This window comes from Anser anser (genome assembly GCF_964211835.1).
Source record: "Anser anser genome assembly, chromosome: 2".
Classification (NCBI taxonomy): domain Eukaryota; kingdom Metazoa; phylum Chordata; class Aves; order Anseriformes; family Anatidae; genus Anser; species Anser anser.
This window is the reverse complement of record NC_139721.1, coordinates 162,786,818-162,814,646: the sequence shown is the minus strand read 5'-3', so window position 1 is coordinate 162,814,646 and position 27,829 is coordinate 162,786,818. Positions and strand designations below refer to the sequence as shown.

Below are 27,829 nucleotides of genomic sequence, written 5' to 3'. Positions count from 1 at the left end.
GAAGCGCGTCCCGCGCGGGGGGGCGGTCCCCCGGCGCCGCGGGGGCCGTCGGGAAGATGGCGGGCTCGGCGGCCGGGCGGCGCTGAGCGCGGGGCGCGGCGGGTCCCGGGCGGCCGCGAGCGCCATGTAGGGGGGGGCGGGGCTGCCGCGGGGCCGGGCGCGGGGGGCGGGGCGGGGCCGGGGGCCGGGAGCCGGGGGGCGCGGGGCGGGCCGGGGGGCCGGGGCCGGGCCGTTCCGTTCCGTTCCCGTTGCGCGGGCGGGGCCCGTTGCGGCCCCGCTGAGCGCCGCCTCCTCTCCCCGCAGGCTGCCCCGGCCGGTCGGAGCCCCCCGCGCCGCCCCGGCCGCGCCATGCTGCGCCTGCCGCCATGGCTCCGCGCCCTGAGCCGCCCCGGTGCGCGGCCCGGCGGCCCGCGGGGGCCGGCGGCCGGTGAGGGCGGCGGGGCCGGGATGTTCCCCGCCTGCTACTGCGCCGGCAGGGCCAAGCCCCGCGCCGTGCTGCTGCCGCTGGACGCCTACGGCCATGGGCTGCTGCACGCCGTGCCCCCCGCCGCGCCCCCCCCGCCCCCCGCCCCGGACGGCGGCAGGCCGCGGGGCCCCGGCAAGAGGCGGAGCTGGGGCTTCGTGCAGGAGAAGATGAGCTACGACACCTTCTTCACCATGAAGCGCCTCATCGAGCGCTCGCGCAGCGTCGGCGAGGTGCTGCGCTGGGTGACGCAGAACCCCGGCAAGGTGTCCGCCAGCCACTACCCCATCGCCCTGCACAAGCTGGGCCAGCTCCTGCAGCAGCAGCAGGGCCCGGCCGCCGTCACCGGGGAGAGCCGCGGGCCCGGCCAGGTGCTGGAGCAGCCCGAGTTCCAGACGCTCTGCCAGGCCATCATCAGCGGCTGCCCCAAGTTCGACAACTTCAGCATCGTCAACTGCCTCTACGCCGCCGCCGCGCTGGGTGAGTGTCCTGCGAGGGTCCTGCGCCCGGGCAGGGCCGTGGGGGGCGGTGGGTGCTCCGAGGTCACATGGGGAGAAGGGAGCCCGCCGGTCCCGGTGCGCTGGGACGGGAGCTGCCGAGTATGAATCCGTCTGCCCGTGCTGGCTGCGTGCAGGCGGAGCTGAGCCCTCTGCGGGCGGAGGCTCTGCCTGGGGCACGTGGCGGGATGGAAACCAAGGGGGCTGCTCCTGCGGGAGCTGGGGGCCTCGGGTCACCGGGCGCCTCGTAGGAAGGGGCCTTCCAGCGGCTCTGGATCCTCGTCCGCGGCAGCAGCCCCTCGTGTCGCGGAGCCTCTCCGGCCTTGTTGCCGCCTTTCCGGCCTGCAGGCAGTGTCCCGAGAGACCCCTCGTTAGCCTGATGAAGGGCCTCACAGGGCTCCCCGTGTCCTCCTCCCGCCTGTTGCGGAGGGATGACGTGCGGTGGCTGCCTGTGGCAGCAGGTGCCTGCCCTCCCCGCCCCGTGCTGCCGCGTCCCACGCTGCCCTTCCCAGCCACTCGGTTCAGTTTTCTGTCGCCGCGCCGAGCCGCGTGCCCAGCCGCCCGCTGCCTGCCGGGGGCGGTGCAGGAGTCGAGGTCCTGCCAAAGGCAGGGGGAGGTCTCTGCCCCCCTCGGCCCCGCGGTGCTTCGTGTTCGTTGGCACCGAGCTCTGGGCTGTCGGCCGCCTCTCCCCCGAGCTGGGCTCCCCCGGCCTGCTCTGGTTTTGACCCACGCTTTGTTCCCTGAGCCAGCCCTCCCTGCTCACCGGCTCGTTAATGAAGGTGCTAACCCGCCCTTCCCAGGGCAGTTGGGGGAACAAAGCAACCGCTCAGACCAATTCTTCGCTTCCCACCTCCCGACTGATTCCTGATTAACGGTAACGCGCAGCGACTTACCCCCTGCCGCCCTGCTTTCTTTAAAGCCCTTTTAAAAACCGAAATCCTGTCAGCTGGCGTGGGAGATCAGCGGGCTCCGGGAGCCTCATACGGCGTGCAGAACGCTTCATGCGCCCGCTGGAAATATCTCTCCTGACACGCCAGGCACGGCCTTTGCCATTTTTCGTAATCGCACTGTGCCCGTGGCCTCTCGTCCTTCTGTGGCCAAATAATGAGCCCGGAGTTAGGAGAAGTGCCTCCCCCGGGAGCTGAGCGCGGAGGACCGCATCGAAGCTACAAACTCTGAGAGGAGAAAGTTAGAAACGTGCAAGGATAAACTCCTGCCGCGCGGGCAGGTTCTGTTTTGGTGGCGTGCCGACGCCTGGGCTGGTTTCTAAGCAAAGCTCAAAGTGCTCCGAGGTGCATTATTCATCCCGGGGGAGTCCGGGGCCTAAAAAATCAGCCTGACTTCTGCAGATCAGTCAATGCACTTCTGCATCGGTGGGGTGGCAGGGGACGGTCCGAGGGCCCCGAAGGGTTGGCTCCGCAGTGCCGAGGCGCTGACGGCGCAGCCCGAGCTCTGCTCTTCCCCCTTCTCCTCCCTGGCCCGACGCAGCCGTGAGGAACCTGCTCCTCTCTGGCTGCGGTCTCGCGCCTGAGCTGGCGAGCGCGGGGGTCCCTGACGCCGCCCCTCCTGCAGGCCTGCCCGGGGAGTCGCCGCTGGTGCGGGTGCTGGAGGACGAGTCCCGCAGCCGCCTGGGCCGCTTCAACCAGAAGGACGTCTCCATGGTGTTCAGCAGCGTGATGAGGCTCCACCCGTCCAGCCCGCACCCCCTGGTCGAGTCGTGCCTCAGCAGCCTGGAGCGGCACCTGGAGAAGGAGCGCCACCCCCAGACCCTCTTCCTGCTCCTCTCCTACTACCGGCTGCGCGCGCAGGCGCTGCAGGGCCACCCGGCCTCCGACCAGCAGCTCATCAACAACCGCAAGATCCTGCGCCTCGTCCGGCACACGCTGGGGCAGGTCAGCGCCATGCGCGAGCACGAGCTGGCCCTGCTGGACGAGATGCTGGCCCTGTGCGCCCAGGAGGCCAACAACAAGGCCCTGGAGGCCATCTTCAGCTCCCAGCTCTTCTACGAGAACCGCCAGGAGCGATTCATCCGCAGCATGGCAGGTAGGGGCGGGGGCCCGGCCGGCTGCCAGCCTCACCCCGGGGCTCTCTCGGTGCGCTCCGTGGCCTTAGAGCCTCTTCTCCAGCCCCAGAGCGCGTCGGGGGCCGTGCCGGGGCCGGCCGGGGCCGTGCGGAGCTCCAGGCCCGTGGTGCTGGCGGCTGGAGCAGGAGACGCTTCTGCACCACCCTGCCGGCGACCGCCCCGCCTGCCCCTTCGTGCTGGGCGCCAGGGCAGCGGGCTGGTTCCTGGGGGGGTCCTGCAGAACCGCCCCTGTCCCCTGCACGCTGGGGCTCTTTGCCTGGGCTGCCTGGGTGCGTGGGGCGGGGGTCCCTCGGCCTGCCGGGAGCCCGGTAACTGCGCGTTTGCCGGGGAGCTGCTCGGATCTCGGCCCCGTTGCCAGGCTCCTGTCGCCTCCCCCCAACCCTCGCTTCTGCGGTTGCTTCTGGGGAGCGGCGGCCCGGGGCCGGCACCTGCGTGACGCCCCGCCGCGGCTTGCCCCGCAGAGTGGCTTCCCAGGAAGGCGGAGAACCTGACCCCCTACACCATGGCCCTCATCGCCAAGTACGTGGCCCGGCACCGCCTGCGCGAGCCGCGGCTGCTCGATACCATCGCCAACTTCCTTCTGAAGCGCGGGGAGCAGCTGGACAGCAAGGTGAGCGTCCTGCCCGCTCCGCGGGGCGGCCCGGGGCTGCCTGCGGGGCCCGGCCCGACTCCGTCTCCCTCCGGCCGCAGGTGATCCAGAAGCTGGTGTTTCCCTTCAGCCGCATGAACTACCGCCCGTCCAACCACGGCGAGCTCTTCCCCAAGCTGGAGGCCATCCTGGAGCAGAAGGCGGGCAGCTCGCCCCTGGCCACCGTCAACATCCTCATGTCCATGTTCCAGCTCAGCCACTTCCCCCAGACCGTCCTGCACCAAGTCTTCTCTCCGGCCTTCATCACCAACGTGATGAGTACGTCGGGCCCTCCCCAGGGGAATCCCGGCCCTTGAGGCCTGGCGGCGAGGTGGGGGCGGCTCTGGGACGCCCCGGGCTGAGCACGGCGCGTCGGCTCGGGGAGCTCGGGGTGGCTGCGGCGGGGGCGCGCGGCGGGGAGCCGCAGGGCCGCCTCCAGCCGCCCGTCCCCCCGCAGGCAGCCCCTACGCGCTCATCGTGCGCCGCTACCTCTCGCTGCTGGACGCGGCGGTGGAGCTGGAGTTCCGCGATTACAGCGGCCCCCGCCTCGACCCGCGCTACCGCGTCCTGATGTTCGAGCACGCGCTGACGGCCGACGAGGCCAACAGGAAGTACAGGTGAGAGGGGGCGCGCAGGAGAGCAGGGCCCTGACAGCACCCACTGCCCGTCCCCTGCAGCGCGGCATCGTCCGGGGCGCGGGTGTGCCCCGGAGGAGCGAGGGGGCGGGCCGGGGTGCTTGGGGGGCGGGCCGGGGGCCTGGCGGGCCTGTGCCGACCCTTCTGTCCCTGCTCAGTTACAAGGGGCTCGTGGCCGAGGCGCTGCGGCAGCTGGTGGGAGAGGAGTGCTACCGGCAGGACGAGGTGCTGCCCCCCGGATACTGCACAGGTACCGGCCCTCGGCGGCGGGCGCTCGGGGCAGGGCCAGCCCCGGCTGGTGGTCGCTGCCCTCCCCAGCTCAGCCCGGGTGCCACGGAGCCGGCCCAGGGCGCGTTCCCGCCCCAGGGCTCTCGGGGTCCCCAGGCCCGTCGCTCATCGCGGCGGGCTCGCGGGCCCGGCGCTGACCCCGCGCTCCCCCCGCAGACTTCCTGCTGTGGATTAACCGCTCGGGCACGGTGCTGCCCCTCTCCCGCGTCCCTGCAGCCTCCAAGGCGCCCCCCGCCCACGCCGCGGCGTCCCCCGCCGCCATCTCCTTGCGCTCCAGCGTCCTGGCCCTCGCCTCGGACTTGCAGGACTTTGCCCCGTTCGCTCCGGAGACGCCGGGCAGCCCCCCGGCCCCCCGGGAGAACAACCTGGCGGGGCGCTTCCTCTCCACGCTGTGCCCGGCCCCGGGGGGACCCTGCTACCAGCCCCCCTCGGACTATTACCGCGGCCTGAGCAAAGAGTCTTCCCTGGAGAGCCAGGGCAGCTCCACCCTGAGCAGCCCCTCCGAGTGCCTCTCCGCGCAGCCCGCCGGCACCCCTGACTGCTCCCCGCGGGGCTCCTCCGCGGCCACCCTCTTCCAGTTCCCCATCGGCAAGATCCTGGAGGAGGAGGCGGCGGCGGCGGCCGGCTGCCCCCAGCGCGAGCACGGCTGCTTCCAGGGGGAGCAGGCCCAGGAGGACGCGGAGGGACGGAGCCCCCCGCCCGCCGAGGAAGCCTGCCCTCCGCCCTCCCCGTGCCGGCCCAGCCCCACCAGGGGGCCCGGCGAGGGGCCGCCGGCAGCCGACGAGATTCAGAGGTACCGAGCAGAGCCCCCCGCGCCCCCCCAGCCCCTGCAGCACGGCCGCCCCGGCCCCCCTGCGCCCCGCGGGGTCAGGTACGGGGGCGCAGCGTTGTCCCGCGCAGGGCACGGCTGCTCCCCCCCCGGCGCCGGGAGCGGGGTGCCCTCCCCCTGCTTCCCTCCTGCACGGTCCCGGGGAGGCGGGCGCGGCGCCCTGGGGTGCTGCCCGCGGTGCTGCCCTCCTGCCGCCGCTCTGTCCCTGCAGGGTGGTGCTGTCGGTCAACGACAAGTGGCATTACTGCCAGAACTCCGACATCCTGGTGGGCTCGCGAGCCATGCGGGACAGGCACCTGCGGCTGCTGGGCTACTGTCTGGTGCAGGTGAGTGCCCGGGCTGCTCCCGGCCCCTCTTCCCCTCGGGCGGAACCGGCGCTGCCAGGCGGCACGGGGCCGGCCCAAACGCGGCGGGGGGGCCGGCCCGGAGCTGGCGTCACTGCCGGGGGGCCGCCCCCGAGCAGCCGTCCCCGCGCTCCCTGCTCCTTTCTGCCCCGTCCCGCCCCAGGGCTCCCACCCGGCCGCGTTGGCAGGAGGAGCCCTGGCACCCGGGTGGGGCACGTGCCTGGCCCCCACGCGAGCAGGGGTCGGCCCGTCCCCTGCCACCGCAGGGCCCGCGGGGCCCCCGTCCTGCTGCTCCGTCCTCGGCGCTGCGCGGAGCTGGGCAGGGTGAGGCAGCTCCTCCCGGCGCGGGGGGAGCCGTGGGGCGAGCCCCCCTCAGTGACCCCGGCTTTGGGGGCCGGGTGGCTTTGGGCGGTGGCCGGGGACGGCGAGCCCTCGGCGAGCGCCCTGGTGTCTGCGTGCGCTCGGGGCGTTACTGCGGTGTGTGCGGCTGGCGTCCGGCTGTCCTGAGCCGTTAGCCGGAGGGGAGGTGCTCCCGAGGAAGGCAGCTGAGAAGCGCGGGGCTCTCGCCCCGTTTACTTCTCTGCAGAGAGTCAGAGACTCTCCGGGGCCGCGCTCAGGCACGCGGCGGTGCGACAGGGCTGCAGGCCCTCCCCTGCCGCCAGCCCCGCGGCTCCTGACCCCGGAGCTGGCAGCGTGGGGCCCAGAATCCCATGTTCATGGTGGCTTCTGGGCGCCCCGTGACGGCAGTGCTGCTGCTGGGCTCCCCTGGGGGCCGCGCTGCGGGAGGCCCGGCTCCTCGCTGGGGGGGCCGGGGCGTGGGGCTGCCCCCGCGGCCGTGCCGGGGCGCTTCCTGCGTGCCACAAGGAGCGCGCTGCCCCCCCCCCCACGTGCCCCCTCCGACAGGCAGCGGCGGGCAGGTAGGAGAGGAGTCGCGCGTGGGCCGTGCGTGGCACGCACGGTTCGTGGCCCCTGTCCTGCGGCTCCGTCCCTCGGCGCTGAGGCCCCCGCGTGCGGCATGGGGCTGCGTGGGGTGAGCCAGCTCAGCTCGTCCTGGCCCCCGGCCCAACCCCTGCGGCTCCCCCGCCAGAGCCCCGTGTGGGACAGCTACAGCCCGCCGCCACCCGAGGAGCTCTGCCCGCGAGCACTCGGTGCCTTTCTGAGCGGGTCCTTTCTCCCCCGCCCGCAGCGCCCCGTGCTGGCGGCTCCCTGCGGCCCTGCGTGCGGGGGCCTGTGGTGGTTTTAGGCCCGCTGGCTGCCCGCGGTGCCGCCAGGCCTGGCACCGCACCAGTGGCGCGCGGCTCTGCGGTTACCTTCTCCCTGCGCTTGCGGTGCCAGAGGTCTCTCCTGTTCCCTTTGGTCAGCCCTTTACAAAAAGGAGGACCCCGGGCGCTTTAATTCCTTCCCGAGCCGAGGCCCCGTCGCAGCTCGGCTGTTCTTCTTGCTCTTCTCGTTTGAGGTTTGCTTCCTCCCGGCGCCTTCACGGGAGCCGTGGGGAGCTGCGCTTGGCAGGGCCCTGCAGAAGGTGGAGCCCAGCCCCTGCTGCGAGCAGGGCGCGCTGGGGCTGGTTGCTCGGTGCCACGACCGAGCCCCAGAGGCCTCCAGCGCTGGAGGTCGGTTGTTTTCTGGGTCACCTGCTCCAGCGTCCAGCCGTGCTCACAGACAAAGCCTCTTCTCACATTTCAGACAACCAGCTGCTGAAGTGTAAGTAGGGTTTCCTATATTTTAGGTGTGCCCACTGCCTCAGTCCCGTTTGCTGGGCACCACGGGGAGTCTGGCTCTGTCCTCACCATCTCCTCCCGGGTGCCTGTAGACAAGGTGCCCCCAGGCCTCCCCTTCTCCAGGCTGAGCAGTCGCGCTTCTGCCAGCACCACGCGTGTGCCCTGGCCCTGCCCTGACCCCCCCGTGCCCCCGCCTCGGGCCGGGCCGCCCAGCGCTGGACACGCTCCAGGCCGTGCGGCAGCGAAGGGTCGGTTCCCTCGCCCCTCGCCGCGCTGCCCTAGCCCGGGGGCCGCCGGCCTCCCCCAGCCCTTGCCTGCCCGGGCCCCCCGTCCCTTTCCTGCCAGCCCACCTCCCGTGGGGCGGCCCCCAGCCTGGCCCGGGGCTGTTCCTCGGCCCGGGGGGGCCCTGCCGAAGGGCAGCATGGGGACCCGCTGCACCCCTTGGCCCCGTGCTGCCTGCGGCCCCGCCGCGGGGCGCTCGATGTCGCCCAGCTCGTTAGCGGGGGTGTTAAATGGTTGCTAAATGGGGTTAGCGGGGTTGTTAAATGGGCTGCCTCCCGCGGGATGCCGCTGGAGCCGGGGCTGCAGCCGGGCAGGGCGCTCCGCTCGCAGCCCTGGGCCTGGCCGCTCGGCCCGCCTCGTGCTTAATTGACGTCCCACTGCTGGCGGCGGCGCTGCCACCTCCCTGCTGGGCCTGCGCTGCCTGGCACGGCTGGCACGCCGCGGCCCCGGCCGTGTCCCCACGGTGCGTGCCAGCTCCCCGCTGCGCGGCCTGCCCGGCGGGCCCGGCGGCCGTGGGGCCATGGCTGGCTTCCAACGGCTCCTTCTGTGCTGCAGCGCCTCGGGGCTGCCCGCGGTACCCGTGGGGTGCGTTGCTGGTCTCGCACCCGCTCCCTTCCCGTCCTCCGCTGGGCTCCATGGGCTGGGCCTGGAGCCGCTGCCCCTCGGTGCGGGCGGCCGGGCGCTCGGCCCTTGCCGAGGCAGAGTTCTGTTTTCCCCCCGTGGTCCTGACCCCTGCCAGCCCCCTTCCCTCCCGGGATCCTGTCTGGAATAGCGGCCCCACCTGCCGTCCCCAGCCCGTCCTGGCCGTGGCACCGCTCGCTCCCAGCCCCTTTGGCCCCAGGGGCTTTCTGTGCCGCCGGTGCTCGGGCAGGGCAGCCCCGGGGCACTGGGTGTGCGGAGCCGAGCGTGGGAGGAGGCGGCGGTGCCGGGGCCAAGCGGCCAGAAACGCGCAGCTCAGAGCCCCCGCAGCCAGGGGGTCCCTGGGTCCCTTCTGCCCGTGCCGTGTCGGTGGCTGTCTTCTGCCCCGGCCTGCGCCCGGCGTGTTTGCTGTGACGGCAGCAGACGGGCCCCAGGCCCCGCGCAGCACCGTGTCAGGATCCGGCCTCGGGCCCCCCAGGACCGTTTCTGGCTCTGCCCGTTCCGCCGCGTGTCCCTCCCTGTTCCCTGCAGCTGGGGATGCCGGGGGGGGCTGTGGGAGCTGGCCAGAAGGACGGAAATGCCCCTGGGCTGCTCTTCTGGGCCTGAAGCTCTCCGCTCAGCCCCCGCGTCTGTGCCAGGCTCCCACGCCCCGTCCCTGCAGGGTGCCCGCCGTTGGCCCCGGTTCTCCATGAGCTGGTGCAAAAAAGCCGCCTCCTGGGCAGGCCGCTGTGCGGGGAGCCCTGCAGCTCCTGAGGGGGGGGAGGCCCCCGAGCAGTGCCGGGTGCCTGTGGTGTAACGGGACCCCCCTGGGGACCCCCCCAGCCACGCGTGGGGCACTTCCCCCCTTACGGCTCCTTCCGGGCTCGCGCCCAGCCCCGTCGCTGCCTCTTCGCGGGGCCGAGCCTGCGGTTTCCTTGCGTTTCCTTTGGCCCCGAGGGGAGGGGAAGGTTTCCTCTCCAGCGTGAGGCCGCCGAGGGTGGCAGCGCCCGTCCCGCGAGGCGATGTGTCGGGTTAGCCCTCGGCCGCTGCCCCGCACGGGGCTGAAGCAGGCACAAACAGCGCGGCTCCTCCAGCCCCCGGGGTGGCCGCGGGCGCTCGGGTGCCAGCTGGAGCCTCCCCCTGTCCCCAGGCAGCCCTGGGCCAGCGCTGCCAACGTGGGAATGGGGCAGTTGGGGTTTTTCCCCGCAGTCCACAGGCAGTGGCTGGGTGCGGGCAACGGGACTGGGCCCCAGCAGTGCCCGTGCTCGCCCTGGGGGTGCCCCCCCCTCACGCACCGGGGTCTGGGGGCGCAGGGCAGGGGGAACGTTTAGGGCTCCCCGGTGGGCTGCGGGACGGCGCCGTGTGGGGGAGGTGGTGACCGGGGCTCGGCTCGGGGCTTTCCGCTGCCGGAGGCTGCGTGTGGGGGGCTGATGGGCGCCGTGCCCCCCATGGCCGTGCTCTGCCTCCCGCCTGCGGGGCAGAGACCCGAGGGCCGTCCCCTTCCCTCTCCCGGTGGCCTTGCACGGTTCGTGGAGAACGGAGGAGGAACCACCAGTCCCACACCCTGGGCCCGGTGCGGGGGCTCCAGGGGGAGGCTGGGGGTGCAGCCGGACCTCCAGAGCCGCGCGGGCTCCGGCTCTGCCCGACGTGGGGCTGGCCAGAGGGCAGGGAGCCGCGGCCGCCCGGGGGCACCGGCAGTGGAAGGGCGCTCCCTGCCCGGCTGTTCGGGCCGCGGGGCAGCTGCCGATCCCCTGGGGACAGAGCAGCGCTGACCCCACACGCACCACGGAGAAGGGTCCCGAGTCCCGTTTGTCCCCCAGCGATCCCCAGCCCCTGCCCCTGTGGGGTCTGCCCGTGCCGGGGGGGCTCTCCCTGCCCAGACCATGTGCCGGGGGGGGGTGAGAGGCAGCCGCCCAGCTCGTGGGGCTGCACTGACGCTCCTGTCCCGTTTCAGCTGCCCTACACGGAGCTGGAGAAGGTGAGTGGCATCGAGGAGGCCAAGCACTACCTGCGGCAGAAGCTGAGGGAGCTGCGCTTCTGAGGGGGCTCAGCCCTCGCCGGGTGGGCGCTGGGGCGGGCGCGGAGCCCCTGGCCGGGGCTGGGGGGGGGACGGAGCTGCCCCCTTCCCGTGGGGAGCGGGGCTCAGCCGCGGGCACCTGCTCTGCGACGTGGGGCCGGGGTGGTGCGAGCTATTTATTGCCGTGAGCGTGGGGAAGGGGCGCGACGTGACCGCTGCGTGGCGGGAGCCCTGGGCTGCGTGACGCCGGGGGGCGCGGGCCCCTGACGGCCACCCCCGGCCCCGCCGGCCTCAGGGTCGCTGAAGGGCTCTGGCGGTCCTGGGTGGGGGGTCCGGGGCCCCCAACACACCGCGGGGGGGAGGGGGGGGAGGCTCTGCCTGGCCCCCCCCGTAGGGGCCGTGGCAGCCCCACGCTGGGGCAGGAGGGGGTCGGGCAGGGCCGCGGCCACTTGCACAGGGGCTGCTCCCGGGGCCCTGGGCGGGAGGAGGGGGGTGCTTGGGACGCAGGGGTTAACTTTACAATAAAACTGGTGAAAAGTGTGCAAAGTCCGTTCTCTTTATTAGTACGAGGCAGCGGGCTGCCCCCGGCCCCGGGGCTGCCCGGGAGGTGGCGGGGGGCGGCCGTGGTCCCCAGGGCCAGCACCCCACCGCCGTGCGCGGGTGCTGCCGGCAGCCCTGCCCTGCTGCGGGCGGCCGTGGGGCAGGGCAGGGGGGGCTGCCCCCCCCGCACCTCCACACCGGGCTGCCTCGGCGCTCCTCATCCCGCCACGCTCGCTATAAAGCTGTTTATTGCCATTTACGTTAAATAAAACACGGTGGTATTCAGTTAACACCTGATTGTCGGGCAGGAGCCCAGGGCCAGGCCAGGGTGGCAGAGGAGCTGGGGCAGGGCACGGACCTGCAGCACTGCAGGGGAGTGGTGGGAGGGCTCTGCCCCACGGCGTGGTCAGGATGTGTCCGGGGGGGCGGGGGACCAAAGGCACGGGCCCCCTGTGCTGCAGCAGCGGCGAGCGGGGTGCCCTGGGGGGGTCCCCGTGGGGTGAGGCCACGGGACGGCTTCTCTTTGGCAGGGGGCCCCCGGCCGGCAGAGCGGAGCCCCAGGGGCGCGGGGTGCCCGTCCCCGGCCAGGCACGGCTGCGCAGCCGCTGCCCCCAGCCCCGCGCAGGGCGGCAGCACGGGGGCCTGGCCGTGCCCGGCCCCGCGGGCGGCTCGCTGGCTGGCACAGGCTCACACTGGCATCGGCATCTCGTTGTACTCGTCCACACCTTCCCGCTCGTCGAGGATGGGCTCGGCCTCGTCTGCGTCCAGCTGGAGGAGCGGGGGCTGAGCGCGCAGCGGGGGGCTCCCCTGCCGCCCCCATGCCGCCCCCCTGCCGTCCCCGTCCCTCCCCGAGGAGGGCACGGCTGCGGCGCACCCCGGCGCCGCGGGGCTGGTACTTACACACTTCATCTCGCGGTCGGTGAAGATGCGGCTGAGCAGGCACATGCGGAGTGGCACCGTGAGGATGAGGATGAAGGGGAAGGCCAGGGAGGCCACCGTGGACATGACAGCCCACAGCACGGCCAGGCACGCCAGCTGCAGCCCGGTGAAGAGGTGCATGCGCAGTGTGCGCACCTGCGCGGGGATGGGCGTCAGGGACGGGGCACATGGGACCCTGCGTCCCCCCCACCTCACCCTGCTGAGCCCCCACCCTGTGACCTGGCTCCCGCAGCCCTGCTTGTGCCCCCCCTCCCCCTCCCCCCCCCCAAGCCCCAAGGTAAGGGTCCCACAGGTGCCCTGGTGCCCCTGACCCCGGTACAGCCGAGGGTGCCTCAGGCGAGGGTCCCGCACCCCACCAGGCAGGGCACGGCCTCACCCACCCGTGGCACACCCCCCCCCCCCCCCCAACCTTTTTGACGTAGGGGACATCAGGGTGGTGCTTGGGGGGCATCAGCAGCAGCTGCAGGCGCTCGTAGAACTGGATGCCATTGAGGGAGGTGACGCCCATGTAGAGAAAGATCCCGAAGAGCACGGCCAGCGGGATCTGCTGCAGCAGCTTCCCGATGACGATGGACAGCCCTGTGCAGAGGGGGGGGTGTCTGTGCAGTGCCCACTGACCCCCGCACCCCTGCAGCCCTCCCTGCCCCCCCCCATGGCTGCCCAGGCCCTGTGGCCACCTGGGACCCCGGCGGGCAGGGCTGGACCTACCGACGAGCACGGCCACCAGCAGCCCGGTGACCCGCTGCTCCTTCACCTCCTGGATCTTGGGCTTGTCCCCGGGCGCCACAGCCTTACTCATGACGGTGAGCGCGTTGGCGTGCGTGACGGAGCGCACCGTGGCCGCGGCGAGCCACGGCAGCCCGAAGAGCGCGAAGAAGCCGCCCATGGCCACGATGAGCAGGAGGTCGAGGTGGAACCCAGAGCCCTTCTGCAGCATCCGCTCCTTCTTGCTGATGATCAGCCTGGGCACAAGGGCGGACTGTTGGCATGGCTCAGCACAGCACGGCATGGCACAGCTTGGCATGGCTCGGTACAGCACAGCGTGGCTCAGCACTACACAGGATGCTACGGTTCAGCATGGCATGGCACAGTTTGGCATGGCATGGCTCAGCACAGATGATCACAACTCAGCAAAGCATGGCACAGTTTGGCATGGCACAGCTTGGCATGGCTCAGCACAGCATAGCAAGGCATGGCTCAGCATGGCACGGCATGGCACAGCATAGCAAGGCAAGGCTCGGCACGGCACGGCGCCCCCTGCCCCGCTCGTGCCCCGCACGGTGCTGCTGGGCCCCCAGCCCGGCCCCGCCGCGCTCACGTGGTGATCTGCGTCTCCATGAAGATGAGGATGAAGACGAGGATGGCGGGGAGGCCGCTGGCCACCATCATCCACACGGGGAAGTCGCTCTTCTCGCCCAGGGGGTTGATCACCCAGCCCCGCTTTTCCGGGGCCGTCACCGAGAACCCGCTGGGCACGCTCAGCTTCTGTGGGGGGGCGCAAAATGCTGGGGGGGCACCGCAGGCTCTGGCCCCAGCCCCCGGCTCCCCGGGAGCGAGGAGGCCCCCGCCCCACGCTAGGGCACAGAGGCACCCGATGGGGCTGGACCCCCGGGGCTTGAGGCAGGGGGACGCCAGGAGCCCGAGGTGGCCGAGTGCCGTGGGGCCCGGTGCCTGCGCCCGTCACCCCCAGGCCCAGGAGGGAACGGGGCCGGGGGGGGGGGTCCCGCCGTGGCGGCGGCTTGGTGCTGACCTGCGTGAAGGTGTCGTGGATGCTGTAGTCCACCAGCACCATCACCAGGATGGCAATGGGCACCCCGAAGTCCCCGATGAGCCGCCGAATCTGGAGGCAGAGCAGCGTCAGCCCGGCCCCAGCCCCTGCCCGCCCCCCCACCAGCTCAGCCCTGCCCCCCAAAGCCGGGCTCACCCCAGGGCCCCGCGCAGCGCCCGCGCCGCCGTCCCGCCTGCCCCACGCACCCGTCCGGGGAAGAACCGGCTGTTCTTGAACTTGCGCAGGAAGAAGGCGATGAAGAAGGTGCCGGCCATGAGCACCAGCGAGAGCAGCGCCGTGTTGGGCTGCCCCGTCACCTTGGCGGCAGCGCGGCCCCCCGTGCTGTTGGCCGGGGCCGTGCTGCCGTCCCTCCAGGCCTCCGCCTCCGTGCCGTTGGCCCTCGTGCAGTTGTGCAGGGGGTGCTCCTGGAAGATCTGCAGCAGCGGGGGGTGGGGGTGTCAGGCCCGTCCTGGCCCCCGCACTGCCCCGCAGGCATCCCGGACCCCTGGCTCACCTTGGCCAGCTTGGAGAAGGTCTCGTAGATGAAGATGAGGGAGATGAGGAAGGCGAAGATCTCCTGCGTGAAGCGGGAGACGAAGCGCACCAGGAAGCTGCCCTCGAAGGCCACCATGACCAGCACGATGAGGATGAGCCAGAAGCCGATCCAGACGCGTCCCACCAGGTACTCCAGGCCATTGGACGTGCAGAACTGCGGGCGGACGGACGGGCGGGTGTCAGCGGCAGGGACAGCCCCAGGGCCGGGCAGAGCACCCAGCCGTGGGCTCTGCCCCCCCAGCACCCAGGAATGTCCTCCCAGTTCCCACCGTGAAGAAAGCCTCCTCAAAGACGAGCAGGGGCCCCGAGAAGCCAATGACGAGCAGGGGCTGGGCGCCCAGCAGGCAGAAGAGCACGCCCTGCAGCGACGTGGAGATGATCAGCTCCGACACCCCGATCAGGTCCTGCGTCTTCTCCCCTGCGGGCAGGACAGGGTCAGGCACAGCAGGCGGGACAGGTCTGCGCCCTGCTGTCCCCAGGCAGCGCGCTGCTCCATCCCCCCGAGCACTGCGTGCCCCGTCCCCACGCAGCACAGCACACCCCAGAGCTCACCCAGCAGCCCTCCGAAGGTGATGGCTGGGGACAGCGCAGCAAAGTAGATGAAGATGACGGCTGCGATGCACTGCGGGTTCAGCGCGTCCCTGAAGTCGCTCAGGTACTTGGGGTAGCGCCGCCGCACGTCCCGGATCAGCCCCCCAAAGGGCCGGCCCGTGCGCCGCAGGGGGTCGTCCTCATCCTCGCCCTCGCCCTCCACCACCTTCAGCTTCAGCAGTGCTGCACCCCGGGACAGACGGACGGGCGGTGAGACGCCGCCACGCCGCCGAGACCCTGCCCTGCCCCGGCCCCGCCAGCACCTTTCTCCTCGGGGGACTTGGGCTCCAGCAGCAGCCTCCGCTCCTGTTCCTCCCTCTTCTTCAGCATCTCACGCTGGAAGTGGGCGACGCTGCGCAGCAGCTCCTCGCCCTGCACCTCCGAGGGCGGCAGCACCACGCTGCAGTCCAGGAACTCGTTGATGGCGTTGAGGAGGTCGTGGCGGTCGTCGGCCAGGTAGGCGGCCTCGTGGAATTGCTGCGGGACGGCGGGGTCAGAGCCCCCGGCCGGGGGACTCGAGCCAGGCGGGGGCATGGGCAGGGGACGCCTCTAGGACACATTCCCAAAGACGGGACGCGGCCCAGGAGGCGGCGCTCACCTTGTCGGACATGAGGGTGGAGATGGAGCGCCCGATCTCGTGGTAGTCCATGTGGGTGCTGCTGGGCCCCAGCAGCACGAAGAGGAACCGCACAGGGACGGGCACCTCCAGCACCGAGTCCAGCTCCACGGCCTCCTGCAGCCGCACGAAGGCCATGGTGGGCTGGTCCAGGAACTCCACGCAGCCTGCGGGTGTCCAAGGGATGCAGGGGGTCACCTCGGGGTGCCTGGCGTGTGGAGCCCCCCCACCCCCCCCTTGCCGCCCCTCCATACCCACAAGCACCACCGTCGCCTCGGCGTTGTCTGGGATCTTCTCCAGCAGCTTCAGCTCATGCTTGGACTTGGAGCGAGTGATGCCAGCCGGGGGCGTTGGGGCCAGGACCTCCCTCTGGGGGGGCAGAGTGTGCGGCGGAGCTCAGGCCAGGGCCCGGCCCGAGGATGAGGAGCGGCAGCAGGACAGAGGAAGGCGCGGGGGGGGCTGGGGACACAGCGCAGTGGTGGTGCTGGGCTCACCTCCCGCTCCACGTCGATCCGCGTGTCGTGCTCCACGGCGTGGCCGGCGATGAGGGGCTCGGTGACGGCCGGCTCGCTGCCCTCGCCCACGTGGTTGGTGCTGTGGTGGTGCACGAGCAGCGAGCCCAGGCTGCCGGCCGAGATGTTGCGGGGGAAGGAGAAGTCCTTCTCGTCGCTCGGGTGGCTGCGGGACAAACCCAGGGCTGTCTGCGGCGGCCCGACAGCTCCGCGTACCCGAGGGGCTGCTGGCACTGACTGCCCCGGGAGAGTTCCCAGCGTCCCGGCAGGGACCGGTGGCACCAGGGACGGTGCTGTCCCCGCGGCCGTGGGGAGCAGAGCCCAGAGGAGTGGGACGCTGTCGGGTTGCTGTCCCCTGCTCACCTGTGCTTGAGCAGCAGCGCCCGCAGCACGTTGGCGCGGTCCTCGGCCCGGATCTGGTCGGTGATGACCATCTGCTCCACCACCTGGTGAGCCACCCCCGGCAGAGTCTTCTGGTCCAGGTCGAGGAGCACGGCGCCTGGGGCAAGGGAGAGGGGGCTGAGGCGAGCGGGGCCAGGGCTACGCCCGCCTGTGCCCTGAGGGGCTGCCCCCCTGCCCTACCGTGGGACAGGGTCTTGCGCAGCTCCAGGAGGCTGCGGAAGGACAGCGAGGCCACGTGCGGCTTGCCCCAGCGGTCCGTCTCCTCCTCCACGTCCTCCTCAAACTTGATCCAGCGCGCTGTCTCCTTCCACTGCAGCTCCTGGTTCTTGTCCACCACCAGCTCGTTCAGCTCCACAAACACCTGCGGGCACACACGGGTCAGCGGGGACACCCCACGGCAGCGGGGGGGCCATGCGCTGGCAGCCCCCGTTCACCGGGCCCTGAGCGAGATGGCCCCGTGGGGATGCTCCCGCGCGGAGCTGCCACTCGCTCGGCTCCTCCGCGGCACCCACGCGAGCAGTGGGACCCCCGCCGTGCCCCAGCCCCCCTGGGCGCAGACCCCACCTCGTGGGGCTGCCGGTCCTGCTTGCGGTGCCGCGTGCTCGGCTCCTTGTGGTCCTTGCTGACGTGGACAACCTGCGCCTTGGCGCTCTTCCGCACGAGGTGCCGGCGCACCCCGGGCACGTCCTCGAAGCGGTGACCTGCCAGAAACGGGGACGGACGGCGGTGGAGGCAGGTGGGTAACCCGTGGGGGGCACGGCCCTAAGAGCCCCCCGCACCACGCAGCCATGGGGAGCCCTTCCCCAGCAGTAGCCCCCCGGCAAGCTCAGGGACTGCAGCTGCGGCAGGGCAACGGCCACCACAGGACCGGGGGGCCACGGGAGCAGGGGGTGGGACTCGGCCCGGGGGGATGGGGGCCGTGTGCTGGCAAGCACCTGCACAGCGGGGGGGCCAGCAGCGAGCAGCAGCCGCCCTGCACCCCTTGCCAACGGGCTGCGGGTGCGCTGAGGGCAGAGAGGCCCCCAGGGAGCTGTTATGGCAAAAGCAGCCCTGGAAGTCCCGGAGCTGCAAGCCGGAGAGCCCTCGGGGGAGGCATCGCCGCCGCCTCCTGCTCCAGCCGCCCTGGGTGCCAGCCCCTGGCTGAGCGCCACTGGCGCTGCTCCTGCCTGTGCTCGGCGCCCGGCATCCCCTGCGCCCAGAGCCTGCGCCCAGCCCCGCTCGGCCGGCCCCAGCCCCGCTTGCCCCGTGCACGGCTCCGGCTTTGCAGCAGCCGGCACAGCTCCGTGCTCCCCAGAGCCCCTCGCCCGCCAGTCTGAGACCCCACTCACTCTTCATGTAGTCCAGGTCGGCCGAGGCCAGCGTCTGGGCCTCCGACTCGTCTGTGGGCATCTTCTGGTACTGCGCCTGCTCCACGCCCGTCATGCTGCCGATCCGCCGCCTCTCGTGGAGGTTGTAGCTCCGGTGCCCCGGCTGGGACTTGGCCGCGGGGCGGCCGGGGGAACCGGCTTCCTCGGTGGCGGGGCCCTCAGCTGAGCGTCCCTCCTCGGCATTGGGGCTGCAACGCAGGCACCACCCCGGGGCTGAGCACCACCCCTGCTGAGCCCCACAGGACGGGGTGCCCGGACCCCCGGACCCATTTCTCACCTGGCTGCCCTGGCTGCCTTGGGGGACACAGCCCCGCAGGGCTCTGCCGGGGGGGCTGGCGGTGCCGGGGGTGCCGCTGGCTCTTCTGCGCGGCGGTCGGCCACCTCGTCCTCCTGCAGGAAGAACTGCGGCGAAGGGCGGGGGGAGAAATTTGCTGCTGCAGCCCCACGGGCACCAGCAGCCCCCCGGCTCCTGCGCTCCCTGCCCCGGCTGGCCCCCACCTGCACCGCCTCCGGCGGGGCGCCCTGCAGCAGCTCCTCCGCGGAGCGCTCCGTCTCCGTGTCGCCCGCCTCGTCCTCATCCTCTTCGGCCTCCTCGATGGTGGGGGTCTCGCCGGGGGCAGAGGCGCGGGGGCGCTTCTTCTTGCCCTTTTTGGGTGCTCCCTTCTTGCGGCGGGTGTCGGGGGGCAGGTGCGTGGAGAGCGGGTGGTGGATGTGGTGGGACGACTGGCGGTGATCTGGGGGAACGGGGCGGGGTGGGCGCGCTGCCGCCCCGCTCGCCCTGCCCGGGGCCCTGCCCGCGCCCCCCGGCCCCACTCACACTCGAAGTCCTCCTCGCCGTAGCTGCGCCCGGCCTCCTCCGCGTTGCGGGGGTACGAGTCGCTCAGGATCTCCTCGAAGCGCTCCACGCCCAGCGCCTTGTTCAGGTCCTTCTCCTCCTCCTCCTCCTCCCCGAACTTGGGCGAGCCGGGGCCCAGCGCATCCTGCTCGGGCTGCGGGACGGCCGCGGGGCTGAGCGGGCACCGGGACCCGCCGCCCCCCCCGGCCCCCCCGGTCCCCCCAGCCCCGACCGCGCATCCCCGCGCCCCGCAGCCCCCGGTGTCGCCCCCCCGGTGCCGCCCCCCCGCCGCCCGGTGCCGTGTCCGCTCCCCGCCCCCGCCGTGCTCCGGCCCCGGCCCCGGGTGCGGGTGCGGTGCGGGGGGGGCCGGGTGCGGGCTCTGGGTGCGGGCGCTGGGTGCGGGCGCGGCGCGCCCCGGCCGGTGCCGTCCCCACCTGAGTCATGGCGGCGCGGCGCGGTGCGGGGCGGTGCGGGGCGGTGCGGGGCCTCCCCCGGGCGCTTCCCCCGCAGCGGCGGCGGCGGCGCTTTATGGGGGCGGCGGGCGGCGCGGCCGCGAAGGTCACGGCGGCGGCTCCGGCCCCCCCCCGCCTCGCCAAATATTGACGGAGCCGCCCCGCGCCCGCCTCAAGGTGACGGCGGCCCGCAGAGGGCACCGCGCCGCGCCCGCAGCATCCCGGCACCGCGCGGCCCCCCCCGGCACCGCGCCCCCCCCCCGCCGTGTGCACGGCGCCCCCCGCGCTGCGCGGAGCCTGCTCGGGGCTGCCCGGCCCCCCCCGCCCCGCCCCGCCCCCTCATCCCGCGGGCACGCGCGGCCCCCCCGCCCCGTTCCCCCCCCCCCGGCCGTGCCCGGGTCCCGCTCGGGGCCGCGCCGCCGCCGCCGCCCCCCCGGACCCGCCCGGGCTGAGGGGCGGGGGCGCTGCCAGCCCCCCCCCCCATGGCCAGCCCCCCCCCGCCGCCCCCCGCCCCACCGCGACCCGGGGCGACCCCAGAGGGCCCCGTCCCGGCGGGGCGACAGAAGCCGGGCGGAGCCCCCCCGGAGCCGCCCCCCCCCAGGGCTCCCCCCAGTCCCCAGCCTGCGCACGCCGCCCCCGCTCCCCAACCGCCAGCGCCCTGCTGCCCCCCCCGGGACCCCCCATCGCTGCCTGTGCTGTGAGCGCAGCCCCCAGCCCTGGCCCCCAGCCCCGTGCCCCCACGCTGAACCCTGGCCGCGGTCACGCCGAGGACCCCCCCCCCCCCCGTGCCAAACCCGCCCCCGTTCCTGGCCGGGCGTGACCGGGCACCGGTGGCCCCCTCCGCGGGTCCCCGGGGCTGAGCCCTCCCCGTCCGAGCAGCGGCTCTGGCGGGCGATGCCCCGTGTCCCTGGCACGCTGGTGGCACTGCCACCGGCATGGCCCAGCCTCGGGCCCCAGGACGGGTGGGGACAGGAGCCCGTGGCCGGGCAGCGCGGGATGCGAGGCCACGGCTTACCCGGGGGTGCAGGAGGAAATCCATGGGTGGCGGAGCGGTGAGGAAGGGGCTGGGGCCACAGCGCCTGTGCCACCCGCAGGTCCCATCCCCGATCACGTGCCGCGGCGATGGGGACTTGCCCAATGGCATGGGGCAGCCATCCCGCGTGCCACAAGGGGTTAATCATTAACCCCGCTCCCGGCAGCCCCATAAACCCCAGCAGAGCCGAGCCGCGCGCTGGCACCGGGCACGGCACCGGCAGAGCCCGCCCTCGAGGGCACCCCCAGCCCCACAGCCCTGCCCCGTGGCAGCGCACCGGGCTGGGCGCCGTGCGGCCCCGCTGGCAGCCCCTCGGTCCAGCAGGGCCGTGCCTTGCTGTGCCGTGCCGTGCCATCCCGCCCCATGCTGTGCCCCAGGACGCTGCGGCTCCCCTCGCCCGGCAGAGCACTGCCCGCAGCCCCCCGGCCCCCCGGCAGCACTTACGCTCTCGAAGGCCGACGAGACGATGTGGTGAATCTCGGAGGACACCTGGGAGTGGCTCATGGCGCTGGCCGCGGGGCCCGCTTAGCCCTTCTCCTTCTCACGGGGACTCAGAGGGCGGTGTTGGGGCAGCATAACCTGGGGGAGCAGAGCGGGGGGCTCGGTGGGGGCTCCCCGGGAGCCCTGTGGGGCCGTGCGGCTGCCCAGCCATGCCCCCGACCCCGGCACTGGGTGCCACCTCCAGCCCCACGGCTGCCCCGCAGGGAGGGCGGCCGCGCTTGGCGTCCCCTCCGGCTGACCCGGGGGCCGGGGAGAGAAAGAAAACAGCGGAGCAGGCTGCGCCCCGGGGCCGGCTCCAGCCGGGTTTGTCTTGGCCGCTGGGTCCGAGCGGGAGAGCGGGCGCCAAGACAAACGCCGGAGGAGAGCGGGGCCCAGGGCTGGGCTTGGACGGGGCCCAGCCCCTCGGCGTGACCCTGAGCGTGCGCTGAACCCAGCCCCGTGCGGCAGGGACCCCCAGACGGGCACCCCCATGGGTCCCGCCGCTGCCCTCGTTCGCCCCAAACCCTGCCACGCGCCCTCCTCCAGCCCCTCGCCCCCTGCAGCCCCCCACGCCCCCCCACTTGCCCTCGGCAGCTCCCCGGGACCCGGCTGAGCCCTCGGTCCCGGCGTGTGGGGTTTATTGCTGCGGGAGGCGGCCCCACGTGACGGCGGGGACCGCGGAGGGTGGTGATGGATGACTGCGCCTCACATGGGTGCCTCGCCGTCCGGCATGGGCACCCCTCCCGCCCCGCCGCCCCACACCTGCAACCCCTCCGCACGCCCCACGCCGCCGCTACCCCGCACGTGGGGTCCGGCTGCCGCAGGCTGCTGGGCCCCCCCGGGCCTTAGGGGGGCTGCTTCCCCCCCCGCCCCCCCGATGGCAGCGCCCCCAGGAGCGGGCGGGAGCTGCCCTGAGCCACAATTTCCACACCGCGGGGTTTTCCAGGAGCCGTCCCCGCAGCCCCGTGCCCTTGCCAAGGTGGCTGCTGCCCATCAGCAAGGGGAGGCGAGGCCGGGGCAGGCACGCCGCAGATAAGGACGGCGTTTGTGCGCCGCCCCCGGGCCGGGGTGCCTGGCCGTACCCTGCCAGCACAAACACCGCCACGGGTGGCACGGGGCCACGCTCCCCCCCTCTCCATCCCGTGCCCAGAGCGGGGGCTGCGGCCGGCCTCAAGGAGCTGCGGCCTCGGCGTCCGCTGAGACTGCGGCTCCTAGGGCCCGGCTCGGCCCCAGCGCGGTGCCGCTCGGCTGACACGGGGCCAAGCGCGGCACGGCGCTCTGCCCGCGTCTGCTTGCTCTGGGCTCGGCGCTGCCCGGCTCCGGCTGCTCCCTAATCCCGGGGCCGGAGCCAGAACATCCACATTCCAGCCGAGCGAGCGCAGATTAGCGACCTGCCGGGGCGCCCGCCAAACCGCCGCTGCCACTCCCCCGCCGCCGGCCGGGGCGCGGGACGGGGAGCCCCGGTGTGTGCCCCGCAGCCCCGGGGAGGGACACGTCCTGCGGCCCCTGCGGCCACCGCACCCTGCAGGGCACGGGGACGGCCGGGAGGCCCCAGTTCCCGTCATCTCTGCAAGGAACTGCGTGGCTCTGGTCTCGCCAGTGTGCCCAGTGGGGCTGGAACTGGGGGTGGGGGGGCACAAACTGGTGCCTGCCCCGGCAGAGCCGGGACCCCCAAAATGCCCTTCCTGGGTGCAGGGGGACTCAAGGGTGGTGCAGAAGGATCCGCACCCCATGTGGACACGGGGGTGCTGTGCTCCCTGCACGGGGACACGCAGCGCAACGTGCCCGTGGGCTGCACCCTGCCTGGGGGCCCCGTGCCACTGCGCCCCCCCAGCCCCAAGGGCTGCAGTGGTGGGGAAGGGCAGGGGGGGGGGCGGGGGGGGGCGTGTACTCTGCTGTGCCAGGCAGCACCCGGGCACGGGGATGGGGAGGATGAGCCACCGGACAGCGGCAGCACGTGCCGAGCATGCAGCGGGGGCAGAGGCACCCAGAAGAGCCTGGCTGGGTGCAGCCGGAGCCTCCACGCGGCTCCAGCCCCGCTGTGGGGTCATGGCCGCGTCGCCCCATGGGGGCAGCCCCGCCGCGGTGCCCCCGTCCCAGCCGCACCAGGCAGGCGGTGCCGGGCCCCCACCCAGGGGTGCCAGGTCCGGTGCGGGAGCGCGCTCGCCGCTGCCCTGAGAGGCTTTGCCGCGTTTAATCCTGGCTGCAGCTCACAGGGATTAGAGCCTCATAAACATCTTTGGGACTGCTCTGGGGAGAGCGGAGCTGGGAAGCAGTCCTGAGCCGTGTTCTCATGGGCACCGGGAGCCGCGCGCTAACCCGCGTCCAACCCCTGCACCGCCTGCCCCTTGCCCAAAAGCGGGGCTCCGAGCACTGCCCCGCTCCCCCTGCCTTTGGCGGTGCCACAGCGGGGACCCAGCAGGACCGCGGGGATGGCGGAGCCGCAGCGCCGGCCACAAGGGCTGCGGGCGCCCTTGGCTGACCCCGCTGGAAAGGGTGACGGGCGCCAGGGCCTCTGCTGCCCCGGTGGCGGCTGAGTCACCGCGAGCGCGGCCGGGCGGAAACGGCTCAGCAGCTCGTGCCGCGGCCGTGAGAGGAGCCACGAGGAGCCCCGAGTCAGGCGCTCCCGCACCCGCACCGGGCGCTGCGCTGGCTCCCGCACCCGCTCCCTGCAGCCCCGCGGGGACGGGAGGGCGCCCTGGTCCCTGCACTCCCTGGCCCCGCAGGAGCCCCCCGGGGGCCGGTGCCCCCCGCGCCCCGCAGCACCGCCCCGCACCAGAGCCGGTCCCGCAGCGCTCCGTGTGCTGCGTTTCCCAGGCCCTCGGCGCAGCACAATGGGCTCTTGTTTGCAGGGAACAATCCAGCTCAGATAAGCAGGGCAGGTCTCAGATAGGGAGATAGGGCTGCCAACACCGCTCTGCTCCATTAATTACCGCCTGGCTCCGATCGGTGCCTGTGCGTGAGCCGGCTCTGCTGCTGCCGCCCCGGTGCTGCCGCCGCATTCCTGGGGCCAGCCTCGACCTGCCCGCCTGATCCCGCCTAAGACGATTACAGGGCATCGTCCCGGCCCCGCGGCACCACGCCTGGAGCTCCCGGGGCTGCTCCCTGACCCGGGCCTGCTCTGCCCCGCCGCAGGCCGGCAGCACCCAGCAGCTGCTCCTTGGATGCAGGACCAACACCACTCGTGCCCGTGCCGCTGGCCACCCATGATGAGCCCACGTGCCCCCCCCACAGCACCCCCGTGTCTCTCCAGAGGTGGATGCCCCAGGCACACATCCGCGTGCTGCACGTTTGTGCCCGCAGGCCAGGGAGAAGCCTTCGGCGGCCACTGCTCCGGGCATTGGAGCCGCATCCACAGCCTGGCCACGGGGCCCAGCCCAGCCACCGCTGCCCAAGCTGGGCCCGGTCCACGGGGACTGCCCCTGTCATGCTCCGGGTGCGCTGCCACAGGCACGGTGCGGCGCTGGTCAGGCCGTGCCCTGCGCCGGGTGGACGTGCCCCGGCCCCAGCCCTGCCCCGGCCAGCGGAGCGAGGAGCCCCGGTGCCACGGCCGGCAGCCCGGCCCCACGCGGGGACCGCCGGGTGCTGTGTGGTGACGGGCACCACTGACCCCGCGGGGCTCTGCTCCCCGCAGCTTTGTGCCCCCCGTACACCTGCTGTGAGCTGCCAGAGGGGACGCTGCACCAGGTCACCAGCAGCCGTGGGCCCCCCACCCCCGGGGCTTTTTGGGGGGGGGAAAGTCCCCTTTTCCCATGCTCCATGCACGGGCCCCCACCCGTCTCTCTGTGCACTGTGTCCCAGAGCACCCGAGGGGGACCAGGCACGGCCACGTCCCCACAGAGCTGCATACACTGCCCCGGCCCGGTGGGACGGGGTCCCCGCGCCCCCGCGGAGCGCAGGCTGGGGGTGCTGCCTGGGGCTGGCACCTCGAGGACCCCCCGCAGCCCCCGCGCTGTCTCCAGCCCCACGCCATGCGGGTCGCGGGACAGCCCCCTCCCTCTGCGGCGGGTGGGCTGCCCTGTCCCTGTCCCATCCCCACCGCGGCACCGGGAGCTTGGTGGGCACTGTGGTGACGAGGAGCCCCCAGGAGAGCAGGGCTGCAGCCTTGGGCACAGCTCAGCCCAGGGCACCGGGCCGCCCACCCCATCCAACGGCGGCGGGAGGACGAGGAGGAATTTGGTGGCTGCGAGCACAAATCCCCCTGCTCCTGTCCAGGACATTGCTCAGCGCTCTCGTGCTCCGGGCGCAGCAGCCAGCCGGGGCAGCGCAGCCCCAGCCCGGCACTGCCGTGCCAGCGGCACCAGCCCGTGACCAGCGCCCCAAGGTAGGGCTGCTTCTGCGCCCCGGGGTGCCGGGCTCACCGTGCTCCCCACGGGTCACCGACACCTGCAGTGGCCATGCGCGTGTGGCCACCCCTGTACCCCCACCCCGGTCCCGCTGCCCCCCCGCTCACCTGGCGGCTCCGTGTGGCTCCGTGAGCCCCCGGCAGAGCCGGGCCTGCAGCGCAAAGGGCCAGGGAGCCCGCGCCCGCTCCCACGGCCATGGCAGGCAGCAAGGGATGGAGCGGGGCCCGCTGCCACCACCACGCCGCAGCCACCCTCGGCACGGCTCCCGTGCCCGCCGAGGTTTTCTGGACACAGCAACTTCAGAAGCCGCCACCAAAAATATCCTCCTCCCCCCGCTCAGTGACCTCAAAACAACCGGATCCAGGGGATGAATCACGGCACTGCTCTGCGCGCACGCCCACACGCGGTGCCACCGCCATGGCCCCAGGGGACCGGCCCCCCCCCGGCAGCACGGGGACACGGGGCTGGGCACAGGACTGGCCCCGGGAGCTGCCGGCCAGACCCCGCAGAGCCCCGGCCCAGGGGCTCCATCCCACGGCATCCGCCAGCCCCTGCCCCGGCCCGAGGGCTGCGGCTGCCCCAGGGTGCGCCCGGGGAGGGATCAGGCACAGCCGCGCCGCGGGCTCGGCAGGATGCCCGGGGACAGGCGCTGGCACCAGCCCCATGTCCCCGGCTGGGCTGGGGGCTGCGTGCCCGCCCTGCCTCTGCCCGGCCCCACTCACCCCATCGCCCGGCACCGCCGCGCTTCCGCCGCTCCTCGCTCCCGTGCTGCAGGGCCCGCGGGTGCCCCCGGGACAGGAGCGTGTCCCGGGGGGGCCGGGGCCCTTGGCACAGCCTCTGCCGTGGGCTGAGCTGGCCGCTGGCCGTCTGTCTGTCTGTCTGTCCGCCCGCTCCGCGCTCCGAGCTGCCAAGTGCCCGGACAACGCCGGGAGCTTTTATACCGGTGCGCGAGAAAAAAACAGCAGCAGCAGCAGCAGCAGCGAGTCTTTGTTTCGCCAAGCCTGTAACAGGCCACTTTATCCAAACACAGCCCGAGTGCCAAGTCCCAGTAACTGTTACCGAGGCAGCCACACCTCTGCGCGCAGCGAGGCTCCCGCTGGGCACGGGGGCCGGCGAGAGGCGAGCGCGGCTGGGCTGGGGGCGGCCGTGCCAAGGGAGAGGCCCCGCTCCTGCGGGGGGGCGCGGGGAGGGTCGGGCGGCAGCGGGGCGCTCGGGCACTGCGGGGAGCGGGACGTGCACCGGCGGCTGCACAGCGCCGGGAGCCAGCATCCTACAAGGGGACAGGCACCGGGACGAGGGGCACCGGGGGACGCAGCCCCGGGGTGGCAGCAGCAGGAGCTGGGGGGCCCGGGGGGGGGCAGACCCGCTCGCTGCGCCGCCCTCAGCGCCCGCTCGCCGGCTCCGTCGCGGTGGGCGCGGGCAGCGAGCCCGGGCTGCGCGGCGATCCGCTCCCCTCTAATGACAGGGCTGCGCCGGGGCCCGGGGCCAGGCTCGGTCCCACGGCCCCCGGGGGCGCTCCCTTCCGCCCGGCCCCACGCCCCGGGGTCGCCGCCGTGCCCCTGCGCCCGTCCTGGCCCCGTGCGGGGCGGGGGGGAGGAGGGGGGCGGGATGGGCGCCGCACCCGCCACCCCCGGCCACGTCTCCGCCAGCCCCCGGGGAGCTCACCGGGCCGGGCCGGGCCGGGCCAGAGCATTTCTCGGTGTCCCGTGCCCGGGGGGGGGAGCGGAGCAAAGCGGGGCAGGGGAGAGGCGGCGCCGCTCGGCGGGCAGCCTGAGGCCGCGGGGTTACCGGGGGTTACCGGGGATAACCGGGGGTTACCGGGGGCACCCGCGCAGGGTCCCCGCCGAGCCCCCCGGCCGTGCGCCGCCAGCCACGGGTGCAGGCAGCAGGTGCGGGCAGCCGGGGGGGCGGGGGGGCTGCACACCGACCGCTGCTGCCGGGAGCGCGGCCGGGGGGGGCGGCGGAGGAGCTGCCCCGCGGGGGGGGGCCGGGCCGTGGACCCCCCGCAGCTGCGGCCCCCTCGGGGCCGGGCGCCGCGCCACCGGCTGGGCTCGGGGCCGAGCGGCACCGCGGGGCCGGGCCCCCCCGGAGTTACCGAGCGGGGCCCCCGCCCCCCCCGGCAGCTCCGGGACCGTCCCCAGCGCCACCGGGGCTGCCCCGGGGGGGTGGCGGCGCCGAGCCCCCGCCGCTCCCGGGGCCCCGACCCCGCTCCGGAGGCGGCGGCACCGGCAGCGGGACCGAGCGGCGGGGCTGGGCCCGCGCCGGCGTTACCCAACCCCGGGGCCTTGCGCAAGCACCGGCACCGCGGGCGGGGGGCGCCGAGCCGCGAGGCCGGGGGGCCGGGAGCGGGGCGCTGCGGCCGGTGCCGCCCCGGAGCCGGGGGCGTCCTGCGGGGCCCGGCGGGGCTCGGGACGGGAGCGGACGGGACCGGACGGGACGGGAAGGGATGGGACGGGACGGGACCGGAGGCGCCTCGGGTCCCGCCGGCGGCCGCTGGAAGCGCGGAGGGGCGCTCCGGGGCCCCGCGGAAAGCCGGGGGGAACGGGCCGGGGGCGGCGGACGGGGGGACCGGCCGGGAGCAGCCCCGGTGCGAGCGGGGACCCCGGAGCCGCCCGCGCCCCCCCCGCCCCGCGGGCGCCCCGTCGGAACGGGGATGGCGGCGGGGCCCCGGCGGGGCGCGGAACGTGGCCGGCAGCCGCTCGCGGGTCCGCGCTGCGTCCCGCCGGGGATGCCCGGCCCGGCACTTACCGGAGCTCCCCGCCGCGCCGGGCTGCTCTGCGCGGGGCGGGGCCGGGCGGACCCGGAACCCGGCACGGGAACGGCACCGGGGGGCGGCGGGGCTCGAACCCGCGGCCCAGGGGAGGGGAGTGCGGGGGGGGGGGGGGGAAGCGGGGGGCGTGGCCACAGAGTGGGCGTGGCCTGAGCGCGGCTGGCGGGCAGCGTGGCGGGTACCGGGGCGGGGCCGGCGCGGGGGCTGCCGGGAGGTGTGGC

General features: G+C 74.1%; 2 protein-coding genes across 8 annotated transcripts; one reads left to right on the top strand and one right to left on the bottom strand.

The window, feature by feature from the left end:
- Nucleotides 1–5: 5 nt before the first annotated feature.
- FASTK (Fas activated serine/threonine kinase) lies at nucleotides 6–10,942 on the top strand. Its single transcript, XM_083825538.1, has 10 exons — nucleotides 6–126; nucleotides 304–943; nucleotides 2,533–3,003; nucleotides 3,505–3,653; nucleotides 3,734–3,950; nucleotides 4,129–4,288; nucleotides 4,465–4,556; nucleotides 4,751–5,387; nucleotides 5,635–5,749; nucleotides 10,340–10,942. The coding sequence occupies exons 2-10, from the start codon at nucleotides 349–351 to the stop codon at nucleotides 10,424–10,426; spliced, it is 2,523 nt and encodes an 840-aa protein (XP_083681664.1). The 5' UTR covers nucleotides 6–126; nucleotides 304–348; the 3' UTR covers nucleotides 10,427–10,942.
- Nucleotides 10,940–27,723, bottom strand: SLC4A2 (solute carrier family 4 member 2). Of its 7 annotated transcripts, XM_083825536.1 has the most exons (24): nucleotides 25,656–25,807; nucleotides 25,561–25,606; nucleotides 20,457–20,591; nucleotides 18,510–18,681; nucleotides 18,191–18,426; nucleotides 17,970–18,094; nucleotides 17,654–17,880; nucleotides 16,890–17,026; nucleotides 16,506–16,686; nucleotides 16,287–16,422; nucleotides 15,906–16,089; nucleotides 15,666–15,780; nucleotides 15,394–15,578; nucleotides 15,059–15,272; nucleotides 14,757–14,978; nucleotides 14,474–14,622; nucleotides 14,164–14,358; nucleotides 13,856–14,083; nucleotides 13,632–13,721; nucleotides 13,200–13,366; nucleotides 12,590–12,843; nucleotides 12,291–12,460; nucleotides 11,843–12,016; nucleotides 10,940–11,710 (listed from the first exon to the last, which is right to left on the bottom strand). In XM_083825536.1, the coding sequence occupies exons 3-24, from the start codon at nucleotides 20,514–20,516 to the stop codon at nucleotides 11,630–11,632; spliced, it is 3,702 nt and encodes a 1,233-aa protein (XP_083681662.1). In that variant the 5' UTR covers nucleotides 20,517–20,591; nucleotides 25,561–25,606; nucleotides 25,656–25,807; the 3' UTR covers nucleotides 10,940–11,629. The 7 variants fall into 7 exon arrangements, with proteins under 7 accessions (XP_083681662.1, XP_083681658.1, XP_083681659.1 ...); XM_083825532.1 differs by lacking the exons at nucleotides 25,561–25,606; nucleotides 25,656–25,807 and adding an exon at nucleotides 27,587–27,723; XM_083825533.1 differs by having other exon boundaries at nucleotides 25,561–25,815.
- Between the last annotated feature and the right edge of the window lie 106 nt (nucleotides 27,724–27,829).

Bases quoted from the DNA above. Each gene is read 5' to 3' on its own strand.
- FASTK (XM_083825538.1), top strand. From the start codon at position 349: ATGCTGCGCCTGCCGCCATGGCTCCGCGCCCTGAGCCGCCCCGGTGCG. The intron at 3,654-3,733 runs GTGAGCGTCCTG...CTCCGGCCGCAG, and splicing joins GGGAGCAGCTGGACAGCAAG to GTGATCCAGAAGCTGGTGTT. The intron at 4,289-4,464 runs GTGAGAGGGGGC...GTCCCTGCTCAG, and splicing joins GAGGCCAACAGGAAGTACAG to TTACAAGGGGCTCGTGGCCG.
- SLC4A2 (XM_083825531.1), bottom strand. From the start codon at position 20,123: ATGCCATTGGGCAAGTCCCCATCGCCGCGGCACGTGATCGGGGATGGG. The intron at 18,095-18,190 runs GTGGGGGCCAGC...CCTTCGCCGCAG, and splicing joins CCCCGCCGGAGGCGGTGCAG to TTCTTCCTGCAGGAGGACGA. The intron at 16,090-16,286 runs GTGAGCAGGGGA...TTTGTCCCGCAG, and splicing joins GCGCTGCTGCTCAAGCACAG to CCACCCGAGCGACGAGAAGG.